The following is a 13,217-nucleotide window of genomic DNA, read 5'->3' as shown; positions in this document are numbered from 1 at the left end:
CTTGTTCTACTATCGCCTAAGACTCTAAAAGGATGAAAAAGCCTCCTAGTCTAGTATGTCGGATAATGAAACTAAAGGAATGTCCCAATGTTCCAATGTCCCAATGTCTTAAACCTCATCTTGTCCCAAATATGATGACGATCGGCATGTCTCATGAATCACATGATGCCAAGGGTATTTCCAAAATTATTACCGAACCAACCGTTAACGCCGTGTCAATGTAAAATCAGCAGAAGCCCATATATATTTTTTTTGAAAAAGGACGCGTCAGAACGAAGTCCCTCACGCAGCCATAGCGACCTGCGGATGTTGTCTCCGCATGTGTCGTTGTAGGTTGTCCCTCCGACTGAAACCGTCTCTGTTATTACACCCTTGTACTGGACAGAAAAGTACTTCCTGGGGAGCGTGAGTTCTCTGGTGTCGGTCGCGGTCTTTGGGGTAGATGAACCCTTCATCACAAATGGAACACTTGTGAGGGCGTTCAGATCTCACTAAGTGAGTCTTCTTATGACGTCTGTCCGGTATTAGAAGATTGACGTAGCAAAAACGGTATGAGAACTCACCTTAGGTCACAATGGCGACTATATACCTTGGGACAGTCTGGAATGTCGCAAGGAAAGCCACCTTGCCTTGGTGCATTCCGTCTCTGGTGCATTTGGCTTATTGCAGGAGGCGACCGTCTATCTCCCGGATTATATGGTCCATCCACCCACGCCTGCATTGTACTTGGCTGCACAGTCGTGGCATTCGCATTCAGTAGCTGTACACTTGTAACATTGAGTTGGTTGTAACCATGCGTCTGCCCTGCCCATAGGCCGTCCGACTCGTTTCCGCTGGGGTCTTGTGGTAACCGAGGCCATTCGGGATGATCGAGGAAATCGCGTGCCGTAAAGAATCGTTGCACAGGTGGATTTAACTATTCAGATAAGCTAGTGCTGCATCAGAGTAACGAGGGTACGGTACCAATTCTTGTGAGATCTTATGCAAGCAGTAATTGATTGAAATACCACAAATGTCACACAACGAGGTCAGGATGCCTTCAGGATCTGGGTAGAAAGACTCCCCAGGCCCAGCCGTCATGGCAGGGTCTAGAGGAGGACTCTGTGCTAAGACAATATCGAGGAGAAGAGACAGAGAGAAAAGAATAAAAACCAGATTACCCATCATAAAGTTGGGGCCTGAAGGGTACTGGTGAGGAAGGAAAGTGTCGCACTAGAGGAGTAGAGGGAGTAGGGAAAAAAAAGCCTGGTAGTCTCAAAATTATGTCAGTGCGAATCTGGGCAAAATTCTATGTGAGTAGAAGAAGGACGGGTTAAGGCGGAGGGTTGCGTTGGTCGACCGATGTAAGGTGTGGGAGGGAGGCCGCCTGCCTGGGGCATCTCCATCACTGTGTGGCTTAGCAGGGTGATTCCCCCACGAGAATTTCATCTTGTTCACGGGGTACGGCGCTGCGATCAATTAGTCGTAGAAATACTCGGCTCGTCCAAAGGAGCAGAGAAGGATGGAATTGAGGATGCAGTGATGAGGATGCGGAGGTGGATGGTCGCTCCTGCGTGAAATGCTCCTTGGCGGGGGGTAAATGCGAGGGAAAACGAAACTCGTGACTATAGAAAGATTCAGACTTGATACTAATCGATAAAAAACAAATGAGAATGCATAGAAATGATATACAACATATGAGAATTTCACATTAGTTGAATGCAGAGCATGGTTCCAAATGCAATTCTTTGTATAGCCCCACGTGCTTACGCGCAATCGTGTACGCGAACAAGGCAACCATCCCTTGCACCCAGCTGGCCAAATAGCAGTAGCCGAGTGCAATTGTGAGTATGAAACAAAGAGCAGGATATAATAGATATCTCTTCCCGTCGAAAAATCCTTGGGATGGCTTTGGAGATCCCACATTGGTTGCAATAATCAAAACCGGATAAGACCAGGAGGTAGACGCGTCCATTTTCGAAGCTCGAATACGAAGAGGCCAAGATGTTGCAAAGTTTAATACGTACTATTAACCATGCCCCGCAACGATGTAGGGTGCGTACTTATACCATAGCAGCTTCTCCTGAGCACTCATATTCTTCCAGGCTCCATCACACCGACTTCCAGGCAACAACCTTTCCACCTTCAAAGGCGCAATAATAGTCACTTTAATATCGGGTGCCTGCATACGGCTGAGCCTATTGCGGCACTCTCATTAATTCTTGGAAGCTGAAATACTCCCGCATATCAAAGCTTCTCAATCAGAATCCTCCATAATGGCAAATACGACAGTTCACACCGGGCCAATCGCTAAGCTTCCAGAAGATTCGTCTCCAGGTTAGACTTCCACATTTTCCTGTTAGTGAGATTTGTCGCCGAATAAATGCACGGAGAGCAAAAGGACGGTTACGCACCTATCCTATCGAGTTATTTAAAGCAAGCGCTTTAAGTCTTACCAAAACAGAGCCATAGCTCCAAGGCAGCTGCTTTATCAGCTGGGCAGGCCCTTTTCGCAAGGCATCTCTGCACCGGCACTTTCTCATTTCCTTACTAGACAATGGTCCATTCACTGATATTATGGCACCACTCAGGTCTCAGATTCCTGAAAGAATACACCCCTGCCCTTGACAGTCTCAATCCCGAGTCTCCCTTGCCCAAATTCCTCTCCCCAAACGCTGTATTTATCATGAACGGGGCTACGCCAACTCCTTTCGCAGAGATGGAGAAAATGTTCCAGATGCGCTCACAGATGCTGAAGGACTTCCATCATGACGTCACTAGAGCATGGGATATTGAGGCCTTAGACGTCAGAAACGGAGCTAGGACAGTCATGGTCGACTGGACCTCGACGACAATATTGAAACAAGACGCTGAAGGTAAGTGTCGACCTGAATCGAAGTTCCTTACTACCTCTATAGTCTTTAACGAAAACTCCCCTCACCAAGGTCCATTTCCGTCTTTGGACCTGAGCAGCCGCCGCTTTAACCTGAGCCGAGGGTGAGCAGCCCTGAGCACGCCCTGAGCACGTAAGGGGTGCCTGGTTCTGGGCCCTTGGGGCCTAAATTTGGGAATCGGCTAAAGATGCCCAACATCGCCTCGAACCAAAATTTTGGCTAAGACTGCTGCGGACTCAGCTACCCCTTGAAACCTATTGCTAACGTATTTACGCTTACCCCTTATCCTAACAACTAACGACTTTAGCTTAACTTATATCCAGCTTTAAATCTTAGGTTGTTATACCGCAATTATTATTATTAAGATTAATTAAAATAGCTATATTGTACAAAATGTTCCTTATTAAATATTATTTTATTCTTCTAAGTATTTTAAATAGCATTTCCGTGTTGACTTCTGGCTAACGACTGTATAGTTTCCCCCTTTACGTATACCGCTCATAACCGTAAAACTATAAGGTAATTAGCCGAAGGATTTACACGTACTCTTGGGCCTTTAGATACTTTAGCAGCGGACTAGGGTATAGGTTAGAGAGGAGATCTAATAGACCCGCTTTACCTAGTATAAACTTAAATGCTCCTTAGTTGGACTACGCGGCGCGGGCTTATAGGGGCATAGCTCGGCGAAGAGTAAACCGGATTAAATAGTGTCAGCTAGGTTTAGCCTAAGTTACGCAGATTATTATACGGATACGGCCTAATTCAGAGCAGAGGGGTTATATTAGTAGATCCCCACCGTCTAGGCGAGTGGGGCGGGTATAGCCGATATAGATAAGACAGTACTAACCTTAACTAGTTGGCAGAGCGGCGCAGATCTAAGGTAGGTATGGCTTTAAAGAGCGTAAGGGAGCTGTAGTAAGGAGAATAGTATTATATAGAGACGGCCTAATGCAGAATAAGGGGGTTATACTAACGGCGCGAGCGTTTATAGATGGGCTAGATTGGACAAGTCTGGTATCTAGAAGTTAATTAAGTGGGGTAAATTTATGCGAGCACTAATGGCGGACGACGCTAGGGTTAGATTCGATAAATTATGGCTCTTTTAGGCTAAACTACCCGCGTAAAGCTAAGGGGAATAGCTTAGTAATGTCCTTATATAGGTCTAACCAAGCGGAGCCAGCTCATGCAGACGTGGCTTTAATTGTAAACGTTAAGGCAGGATTAGACAGCTCTAGTCTCCGGAAGTTTATCTACTTAGGTAACTTTATGCGAGCATACTAGATAAAACTACGGGAATCTAACTAGATTATATAGTGGCGGCACTCCTTAACCTAAGCAAGTAGGGTAGGATCCTACGAAGCGGAGAGCATCTAGGTATTATTAGATGGTACTAGCCTTTGTAAAGTTAAGAGGATTAAGCTAACCTACGGTTTGGTAGAGCATAAGGGGCCTAGATTAGGTAGAATTTATGGATTAACTAAAAAGACTAAAGTTATACGGAAACAGTACGGCGGATAAAGGGGCTTAAATTAGGTCGCGTAAGCTTTTACTAACTTATATATTCTTAAAAGATTAATGTAGAAATGGACTTGAAAAAGGAGTAAAGGCTTAGATTAAATAATACTGGCTATTTTATATCGCCCTTATATAGAAGTATAGATTTATCTAATACTATAAGGGTAGGTTTTAGGCTTAAAGATTAAAAACTCCTATAGTAAGAGTATGCTGCCTAACCTTTAGCAATCTGGCTAGCCAGATAGCTACTATAGGACTTATAGAAAGTATATCTAGCGCTAATAACGCTGGCTACTTAATTTATATACTTTGGCGCTATAATGTATAAGGTTATAACTGGACAGCTATATAAAATCAATCTCTTTAAAGACCGGCCGCCTAGTAGCGGAGGGCCTCCTTAGCACGCAGAATATCTAGCTAGGTTCTATAATTAAAATATACTAGACTAAGGGTGCCCTAAAATATACGGGAGCTTTAATATAAGGGCCGGATTGGATAGTTCTAGTTTCTAGAAGTTAGATTAAGTAAGTAGATTAATATAAATACGGTTAATAGAGGATAAAGAGGTTAGATTAGACAGTGATAGGCCCTCCTCTAAGTTAAGCGAGTAGTGCAGAATTATATAAGTACTATTAGGTGGAGAATATAGGGACTAGATTAGATAGTGCTAATCTCTATATACTAAGAGAGAGTTATAATTTTATATAGAAGGATTAGGAATCCGTAGGATAAGAGAGCTTACTAGTTTTAATATAAGTAATACAATTCTGTAGGCACTAGACTATTAGAGGGAATTAATATATATATATAGCTATTTCTATTAGTATTTATAAAGAATTCTATAGAGGAGTTAGTATAGAAAAATAACTTTATATAATAGGTTACGACTCTACTAAATTATCTATAGTATTATAGGCGTTCTTTTTGCCGGGATTTTTTATATTAATTCTTAGCCTAAAGCTTTAAACTATATTTAAATAAATCCCTAATTAGCCAGTAAGCGAATAGGGCTACTACGCCAGCTTTATACTGGATTGGTTTGCCTTTATAAAAACTATGTCCTATATAATAATACCGAATTCTAAAGGGTCTACTTAATAGTCTTAAACTTAACCTACGCTATACTATTATTAGTTATAAAAGTATTGCCTTTATATACTAGACGGTGGGCGCCCTTTAAGGGAACTATTTCTAGACTTCTTAGTTTAAATAGACTTGGGAGTAGATTGGATAGTTAGATAATGCTCTCTCTATAGGCTTACTAAGGGGTATAAGTTTATATAGAAGAATTTGAAAATCTAGGAGCTAGGTTACTTTAGCATAATTAAGCAATATAATTCCTATAGGCATCGTACTATTATCGACTTATTTAGTCTATAGCGGTTAGTAGTTAGCATATTTAGGATAATGGTTAGAATCCTACTGCCTTTAGTTAGGTAGTTAAGCACCTTATAAAAAGCTAAGTAGTAAGGAATTACCAAGGAAGCTTATATATGTATAACCTAAGCTACAAAAACTAAAGTAATTTTCCCATTACCTAGAAATATCCCTGTAGTAATACCGGTGTATATTATCTACACTTTAACTAGGATTTTAAGATTAGTAGATATACAAACTTTACTAATATCCTCTTAGCTATAACTTAGAAATCTTACTAACCGGCTTAGCCTGTATAGATAGAGTTATACAGTATATATGCCTAAACGTTTAGAGCTTCGGTCGCATCCTTCCTTATTAACGTTATACTTACTTTAAGTATAATAATAATATAAATATATATCTTACCCCCTTTTTCCAATTAGTATGGCCCGCGGTTAAGTATAGCTACTAGCTTAGAGGTATAAGCGGAAGGTCTTAGTACTAAAAGACTAAGGTATATATCCTTCACATTTAGTTATATCTCGCTAACTATTGATAGGAAAGCAGCCTTAAGGTATTAGGAAAGAAGAAGTATAGTAGCCTTTCCGTTAAAGCGCACGTATCTAAAAGATACTATAACTTTAAGAAAGGAGCCTGTTTAAGGATAGGTAGATACCTCTATAATTAAAAGACTAAAAGCGGCGGCGAGAAGTTAAAGACCTAGTTAATTGCATTTTGGCCGAACCCTTTATAAAGTAACCGCAAACGTCTCTTGCAGATACTACTGTTAAGGGTATAATTAGCTAAGAAGTAGTAAGCATTATTAGCAACACGTAGATTAATCTAATTAATTATTAGAGGAAGGAAGGAACTTAGCCTAAAGAATACTTTAAGAAGTATAATAATATGGAATATTTACTTATAAGGAAGAAATTGTTATTATCTTTCCTTTACCGGAAATAATTGGAAGCTAGCTCTATTACGCCTAGCTCTACTATACCTAGTAGTTAAAAGCCTAGGGAAGTTAAAAGCGCCTCTTACTAAGACGCGCGTTATAAAACTCTACTTACAACTAAAGGGAGCTATATAGATAAATCCGACTTAGGTATTACAGATTTAAGTAAGGCATTTTACTAAAAATTACTTAAGAAAGAGCAAGCGGTTCTTTAGGATATATTATTTCGTAATAATCTCTTTAAATTAGCCTATTAGAAAATGCGAAACAGGAACGAGGCTAGAGTTATCTAAGATATTACTTAATTAGTTGTTCCTTCTGCAGAAACCCTCGCTATATATAACGCTACCTCTCTTTAGTGCTTAGTTAAAAGCGTTAATAAAGGCTGGAACAATTTAATCCCTATTACTTAGACTCGCCTATAGCCCGATTATACTATAAGATTTAGGTAAAAAGCGTTTATAGATAATCGGCTTAGTAAGCTTTAGCCCTTTATTAGTAAGCTTACGGATAACTCCTTCTTTATAGCTATATACTACTAGTACTTCCCGTTCTTAATATATAAAGTTAAGTATAGCGCCGCGGCACTTAATATTGCGGACCGGCAAAATGCCCATAGCATAACTCTTACAGTAAAAGGTATTATTAAGCTCTTCCGACTTATAAAGCGCGAAAAAGAGCTTTACTAAGAAATTCTTACCTTCTTAATCTTATATAATTACCAGACCGTAAAAATATACGGCTACTACCCTATAATTAATAGGCCTAAGACTACCTTCTACCGCTACCTAATCTGCACGTTTAACTTTATAGAATTAGATAGAAAAGAAAAATAGATAGTATATAAATTTACTAAGAATGTTTATAATATATAGATGCTGACTTACTTTAAAAGGCTCTGCTTAGTTATTAATAAGTTACCCCCTAATTTGGATTTTAAGGTTTCGTGGTAATTAGAACTATAGTTTCTAGAGGGTTCTAGACTTTTATAGGAGTTAAAAAGTCATTATCTCTTAAAATATAATGCTAATTCTATATCTCTGCTTAGGGAATATAATAGTTAGTTAGATCTATAAGATAATACTCTAGATACTTTTATAACTAAAGAAACTAAGTAGGCCATATTTAAAAGGCTAAAGAAAAGGCGTACTATAGAAGAGGGGCGCTAAAGAATAAACTTAAGGACGGCTATAGGACTAGTTAAACCGTCCTAAATGTATTTAAGGACCCGTAATAAGGCATACTTAAGGTTATTAGTATCCTCTCTTCCTCATCTTTATTAGTTCGGAGTGGCGTAGCGTTATACTTTAATGACTAGGCTTAAAGTATACTAACCCTAGTTAACAGTAAAACCTAATAGGGGAAGGGTTTCTAAAAAATAGCAGCTTCTAGCATATATAGGCTAAGTGCTCCTAGTAAACGTATTATATTTCTATATTACTAGAAAGCTTTTATATCTCCCTTATATATTAGATATGGCCTATACTACATATAAGTATTATAAGCTCCGCTGACTAAGAATAACCCTAGCATTAGGGCGGAAGCTATTAGTAATCTTTTTAGACTAGAGCCAATATGGAGCTCTAGGATGGACTAAGGCTTACCCTAAAGTAGATACGCAGGCGCTTATTAGGCTTAGCGCTCCTCTTTATTAATTAGGTAAACGTAGATTCTCTCCCCCCACCTTCTATCCGCCTATCTCTCCGTCTCCCTTCTACTCTCTCTCCGTCTCCCTCCTACTCTCTCTCCATCTCCCTCCCACTCTCTCTCTGTCTCCCTCCTACTCTCTCTCCGTCTCCCTTGCTCTCTCTCTCTATCTCCCTTACTCTCTCTCTCTATCTCCCTCGCTCTCTCTCCACATCTCCCTTACTCTCTCTCCGTCTCTCTCGCTCTCTCTCTCTATCTCTCTTACTCTCTTTGCTATCTCTTTAAAGCCATTTAATCCTATTTAGTTTGGCGAGCTTACTTATATTAGCGCTGTCGTCTTCCCTATACCTCCCTCCATAGACTATTTCCGCCTTTAGTCTTTATTTATGCTAGTAGCTATAAGTGGTATACTTAATATTCTAGAAGAGCTCTTAAATCTTATATAGTTATTTATTACTACCGGCTTTTACTTATAGGATATCCGTAGGACCTATAAAGCATTTAAGCGCGTCTTCTATAAGACCTTTATAGATACCTTTATATATAAAGGAAGCCTGTTAATTATTATAGATAAGCTAGACCTTAGATATGTAATAGAACTATTAACAAGCATATATAGGATATCTATTAGATTAACTTATATCTTCTCCCGTAACTAGGCAACTAAAAAAGATTTATAAAGTTAGGTTTACTAGGTCCCTAAAGATCTAGCTTATATTAATTAAACTATACTTCCCCAGATTATATTATTCTAGGAGAACTAGGCTAAAATCTAGGAAACCAATTTAGATATAAAAATGCTAGCAACTATTATTAAAAACCTAGATTGCTAAGAAATCACTATTAGGCTATCTAATTTTGGTAATAGCGTTTAGTAAGGAACCTACTCGCTATATAGATTTAATTAACTTTTATAGGAGAATGGCGCGCTGTTAGTTTACTATATAATAGCTAGGAATACCCTCAATTATATTAGCTAGATCTTTAGGAGGATACTTATAGCAATATAAGCGGCGGAACGCGATATAGAGGTCATAGGTGTTGCTATTTCCTCGGCGTATTCTCCGGAACGGAGAACTAAGGATTTTAAAGATAGGGTATAAAAGTATATTGCTTTTTATAGGGCACTCTTAAAAGGTACAGACGTTAGTTTTGAGGTCTAATTACGCCTAAAACCTATAGTAGCGGTATTTAGTAACCTAAAGTCATTGCATAACGGATCACAATTATATTTTTTAATAAAGCTTTTCCAGACGGCCGAATACCTTAAACTTAACACCCCTCTATAGTGTGCGTTACGAGATACCATTTTATTTAGAAAGTTTATAAACCTACGCCGTTTATATTTGTGGTTCTTAGACCTTAGTAACAATCTAGCCGAGTTAGTTAAATTCCTTCTATAACTGCTAAAATAAATAGAATTAATAGAATTAGCTAAACTACGTTCTAGCTTAGAGAATTATTAGATTTACTTCTTAACTATCTTAACTAATTATAATCTGTCTTTCTAGTTATGCTTTTTTATATTAAGTTTTAACAAGCTATATAAAAAGGAACTATAGTGTCTTAATAGATGTATGGGCGTATATCTACTAGAGCCAGAAAAAGTTAAAAAGGGTTTCTATTAGCTACGAGAGTTAGTTATAAGGTTATACGTTTAGCAACTATTTTAAGATCTATATAGCCGGGGGAAGCTGCACTAAAGCCGATATTCTAGCCGTAGTAAATAGTTAACTACAAAATATTACCTATATACATTTAATTAATATATATTACTTAACTATGCCTTCTAATTATACTTCTAATAATATAGACTTTGTTCCACCAATTTAGTATTTAATTCTACCGACTTAGAAAGCAAAACAACCATCCCCGCAGCCGTGGCCGTTGCCCTACTTTAAGCCCTTATATATCGCGAATTTCGACGACTATAGCACCCCAAATCTTCCTCCTATTACGATATATATAAGCAGTTCCAGAAGGACCTCTAGTAGGCCCTCTTTAAGCAGTTAACTCGCTAGCGAGTGTATACTTAGGAGAGGCCATTATAATACTCTATAAGTGATATTTTATGGTACCCTATAGAGGGTTATAAGCTTATAAAGCTATTTACGCGGCGCAAGTAAAAGTACTACTTTACTTATATTAAAGCCGGTAGGAAGACTTAAATATAATATAGAGGACGTAGGAAGCCTCTCTTAAACCTCTTACTAAATATAACTTATAAATCTCGCAATAGTAGGGATTAAAGGAGGCCTCGCAGAGCTCTAAGAACTCTATATAGCTATTCTGTTTGCCGTATACTATTCTATAGAAAGGACAGCTGTTAGCTTCCTTATACTAAGCGACTTAGCTCTAAAGATTAAGTATAAATAGCAATTATATACTAAAATTGACGACTTTTTACCTCGTAGATTTGATTACGGAGCCTCAATACTATAGATCCTATTAGTCGGCTCTTATTAATAACTATAGGACACATTTTACTAGGTAAAGGGATAACGTCTGTTCCTAGGTCGCGTAAAACCTACCATACCGCAAAATATAAGGGGTACTTTAATATTAAGCGACTATAACTATACGCACACGTAAATATTTACTATAATTCTATATTAGTCGTATGCTATAGCTACTTTTAAATATTTAGAACTCCTTCTATCTAAAAATTACCTTATATATTGTCGCCTTCGCGCCTAATACGCAGAGAGTCTTATTCTTTAACGAAACAGAGTTCCTTCCCTATAGTACTACTATGAGGCTCTAACAACTCTATAACTTATAACGGTGCTACCTAAGCCTAAGAACCTTATTATAATGCTAGGAAGTTATTATTAGCCTTGTGTCTACTATTGCGTAGGGTTATAACCCTGGTCGGTACCTCTAATCGAGAGCAATTACCCATTCTAGCTATTGCGAAACAGCTATATAATTATTATATTATAATCTATTTATAGCGGCCGCCAAGCTAGCTTATAGCTCTTATACCTATAGCTATATAATGTCTTAGTAAGCGGGGCTTACCCTAACCTATAGCTATACCTTTAGTAAACTAACTTACCTCTTCTAGAATTCGCCACTATATATATTGAGGTGGCGTACTAACGCCTATACTTCGACTTAGCACGGGACGGGTTTGGCGGCAGTATAATTAATAGTATTTATAGTAGGTAATTAAAGCGTAAAATACTTTTAACTCGCCCCCGTTAGTAAGGAGGGTAGCTAAACTACACTAACTAGACCCTTACGAGTTTTATAGTAATAAAGAAGTACCTTAAATTGTATAGTGAAGTTTAAGTTATAGCGCTTTAAAAGTTATTCTAGAGTAAATAAGGTAAGGCTTCTGCTAAGCGATATTAAGCCCTATGCGGAGAAAAAGTTTTAAAGTTATAAAAACTAGAAGCTGATTTTGTAAGCGAGTGTAATATAATAGGACAAAGTAAGTGAGTGATCTATAAGATGCTGCTCTTCGCTTTTATAAGCATAAAACTCGTTTAAAGCCTTGTTATTAGCCTTTTCTTTAAGCATAGCCGTTAATCTTATGCGTTTCTAAATGCTATAGCGAGTCTTTCCCCATCTGCTCGGCCATCTAGCGGTCCATTTTAAACTTGTTAAAATCATCTAAATCTATAAAGTCTAACATTATAAGCTTAGAGGAATTCTATGCTGTGCACATTATATAATAGGGAAAGAAGACTAACTGGACTAAATAATATTATAATCTAGATCGTCGCCCTCCTGTTCCCTAGTAAGAGCACACTTTAGCTTCTTAATAATGTCGCGTTTTTCTATTATCTACCCGTTAACCCTTGTGATTATAACTTTAGTAATATAATAGGTGCCATAAATATCTTCTATAGAAGGCGCTGAATGTTTAGGGCACTACCTAAAGTGCTATTTGGTAAAGCATTGCTTTATATAGTAGGTCTCGGCGCAGTTCTTATAGGGACTGTTTATATATAAGCTATGCTAATTACTTAATATTACTTAGTAGGACAAACTATTTAAAGCGTTCTCCAAACGATTTAATATCATTTAGGACGTTTTTAGTTCTTTCCCTCTATTCTTAGGCTTCTTTAATTATCTAATCCTTTAAGTCAGGCATACTGCGGAAATTTAACTAATAAAGATAATAAGTAATCAGTGCGATCGGATAGAGGAAAGGCGTTAATTAAGTTGGGTTAATTCTACGGCGCTGTATAGAGCTAGGGTAGCTAGTTAAGGCCTTAGCAGGGTAACCCCTCCTAGACAGCACGTAATGCCATGCTTAGAATAAACATCCGCAGTCGTCCTTAAAGCTTATATCCATCCACTATAAGTATTAATAACGCAGGCAGATAGTATCCAACTTTTAAAAATTTAAATGGAAGACGCTAGAAGAGGAGCTAGAAATAGTAATAGAACTAGGGTTACTATTTTCTAAGCGGCTTTTAAGCCGTTGGACTTTTCGGAGCCCCTAGCGATTGTAATTAACTAATTAAGATTAAGCTCCAAACATCTTACTATACTATATCCTATAAGTTCTACTATTAATACTACAACTTAATTGTCCTTAGGTGTATTAGCTTGCACTTGCCCCTAATTTAACTAAATTTTAATTATAGGTTGTCCTTAGCCAGTACTATTCGCTGTCTTCCCCTAGTCTTAATATCCGCTTCCACTTCCTCTATATAACTCCGCCCGTCGCTTATATCTCTAATGTCTATTCTTTAGCCAATAATTCCTTAGCCTGTCTATATGGCTAACTGCATTTAGTATACGATAGGATTCAGTTCTAAGGATATCGTTGGCTAGGGCATAACTAGTATAGTATGCCTAGACAATGCGTCGCAAATAGTTATTAAGACCGCTTATGATAAGGACAATAAGGA

General features: G+C 38.1%; 1 protein-coding gene across 1 annotated transcript; it reads right to left on the bottom strand.

The window, feature by feature from the left end:
• Positions 1-253: 253 nt before the first annotated feature.
• K441DRAFT_34273 (uncharacterized protein) lies at positions 254-1,312 on the bottom strand. Its single transcript, XM_067641273.1, has 3 exons — positions 964-1,312; positions 564-916; positions 254-514 (listed from the first exon to the last, which is right to left on the bottom strand). The coding sequence occupies exons 1-3, from the start codon at positions 1,165-1,167 to the stop codon at positions 283-285; spliced, it is 789 nt and encodes a 262-aa protein (XP_067496180.1). The 5' UTR covers positions 1,168-1,312; the 3' UTR covers positions 254-282.
• Positions 1,313-13,217: the final 11,905 nt, after the last annotated feature.

The sequence above is a fragment of the Cenococcum geophilum genome (genome assembly GCF_001692895.1).
Source record: "Cenococcum geophilum 1.58 unplaced genomic scaffold K441scaffold_116, whole genome shotgun sequence".
Taxonomy (NCBI): domain Eukaryota; kingdom Fungi; phylum Ascomycota; class Dothideomycetes; order Gloniales; family Gloniaceae; genus Cenococcum; species Cenococcum geophilum.
Note: the sequence above shows the minus strand (reverse complement) of the source record. Positions and strands in the feature narration are given on the sequence as shown.

Excerpts from the sequence above, each read along its gene's own strand:
- K441DRAFT_34273 (XM_067641273.1), bottom strand. The coding sequence starts at position 1,167 with ATGATGGGTAATCTGGTTTTTATTCTTTTCTCTCTGTCTCTTCTCCTC. Across the intron at positions 917-963 it reads ATAAGATCTCACAAGAATTG|TTAAATCCACCTGTGCAACG; the intron begins GTACCGTACCCT and ends TTATCTGAATAG. Across the intron at positions 515-563 it reads AGTCGCCATTGTGACCTAAG|ACGTCATAAGAAGACTCACT; the intron begins GTGAGTTCTCAT and ends AATACCGGACAG.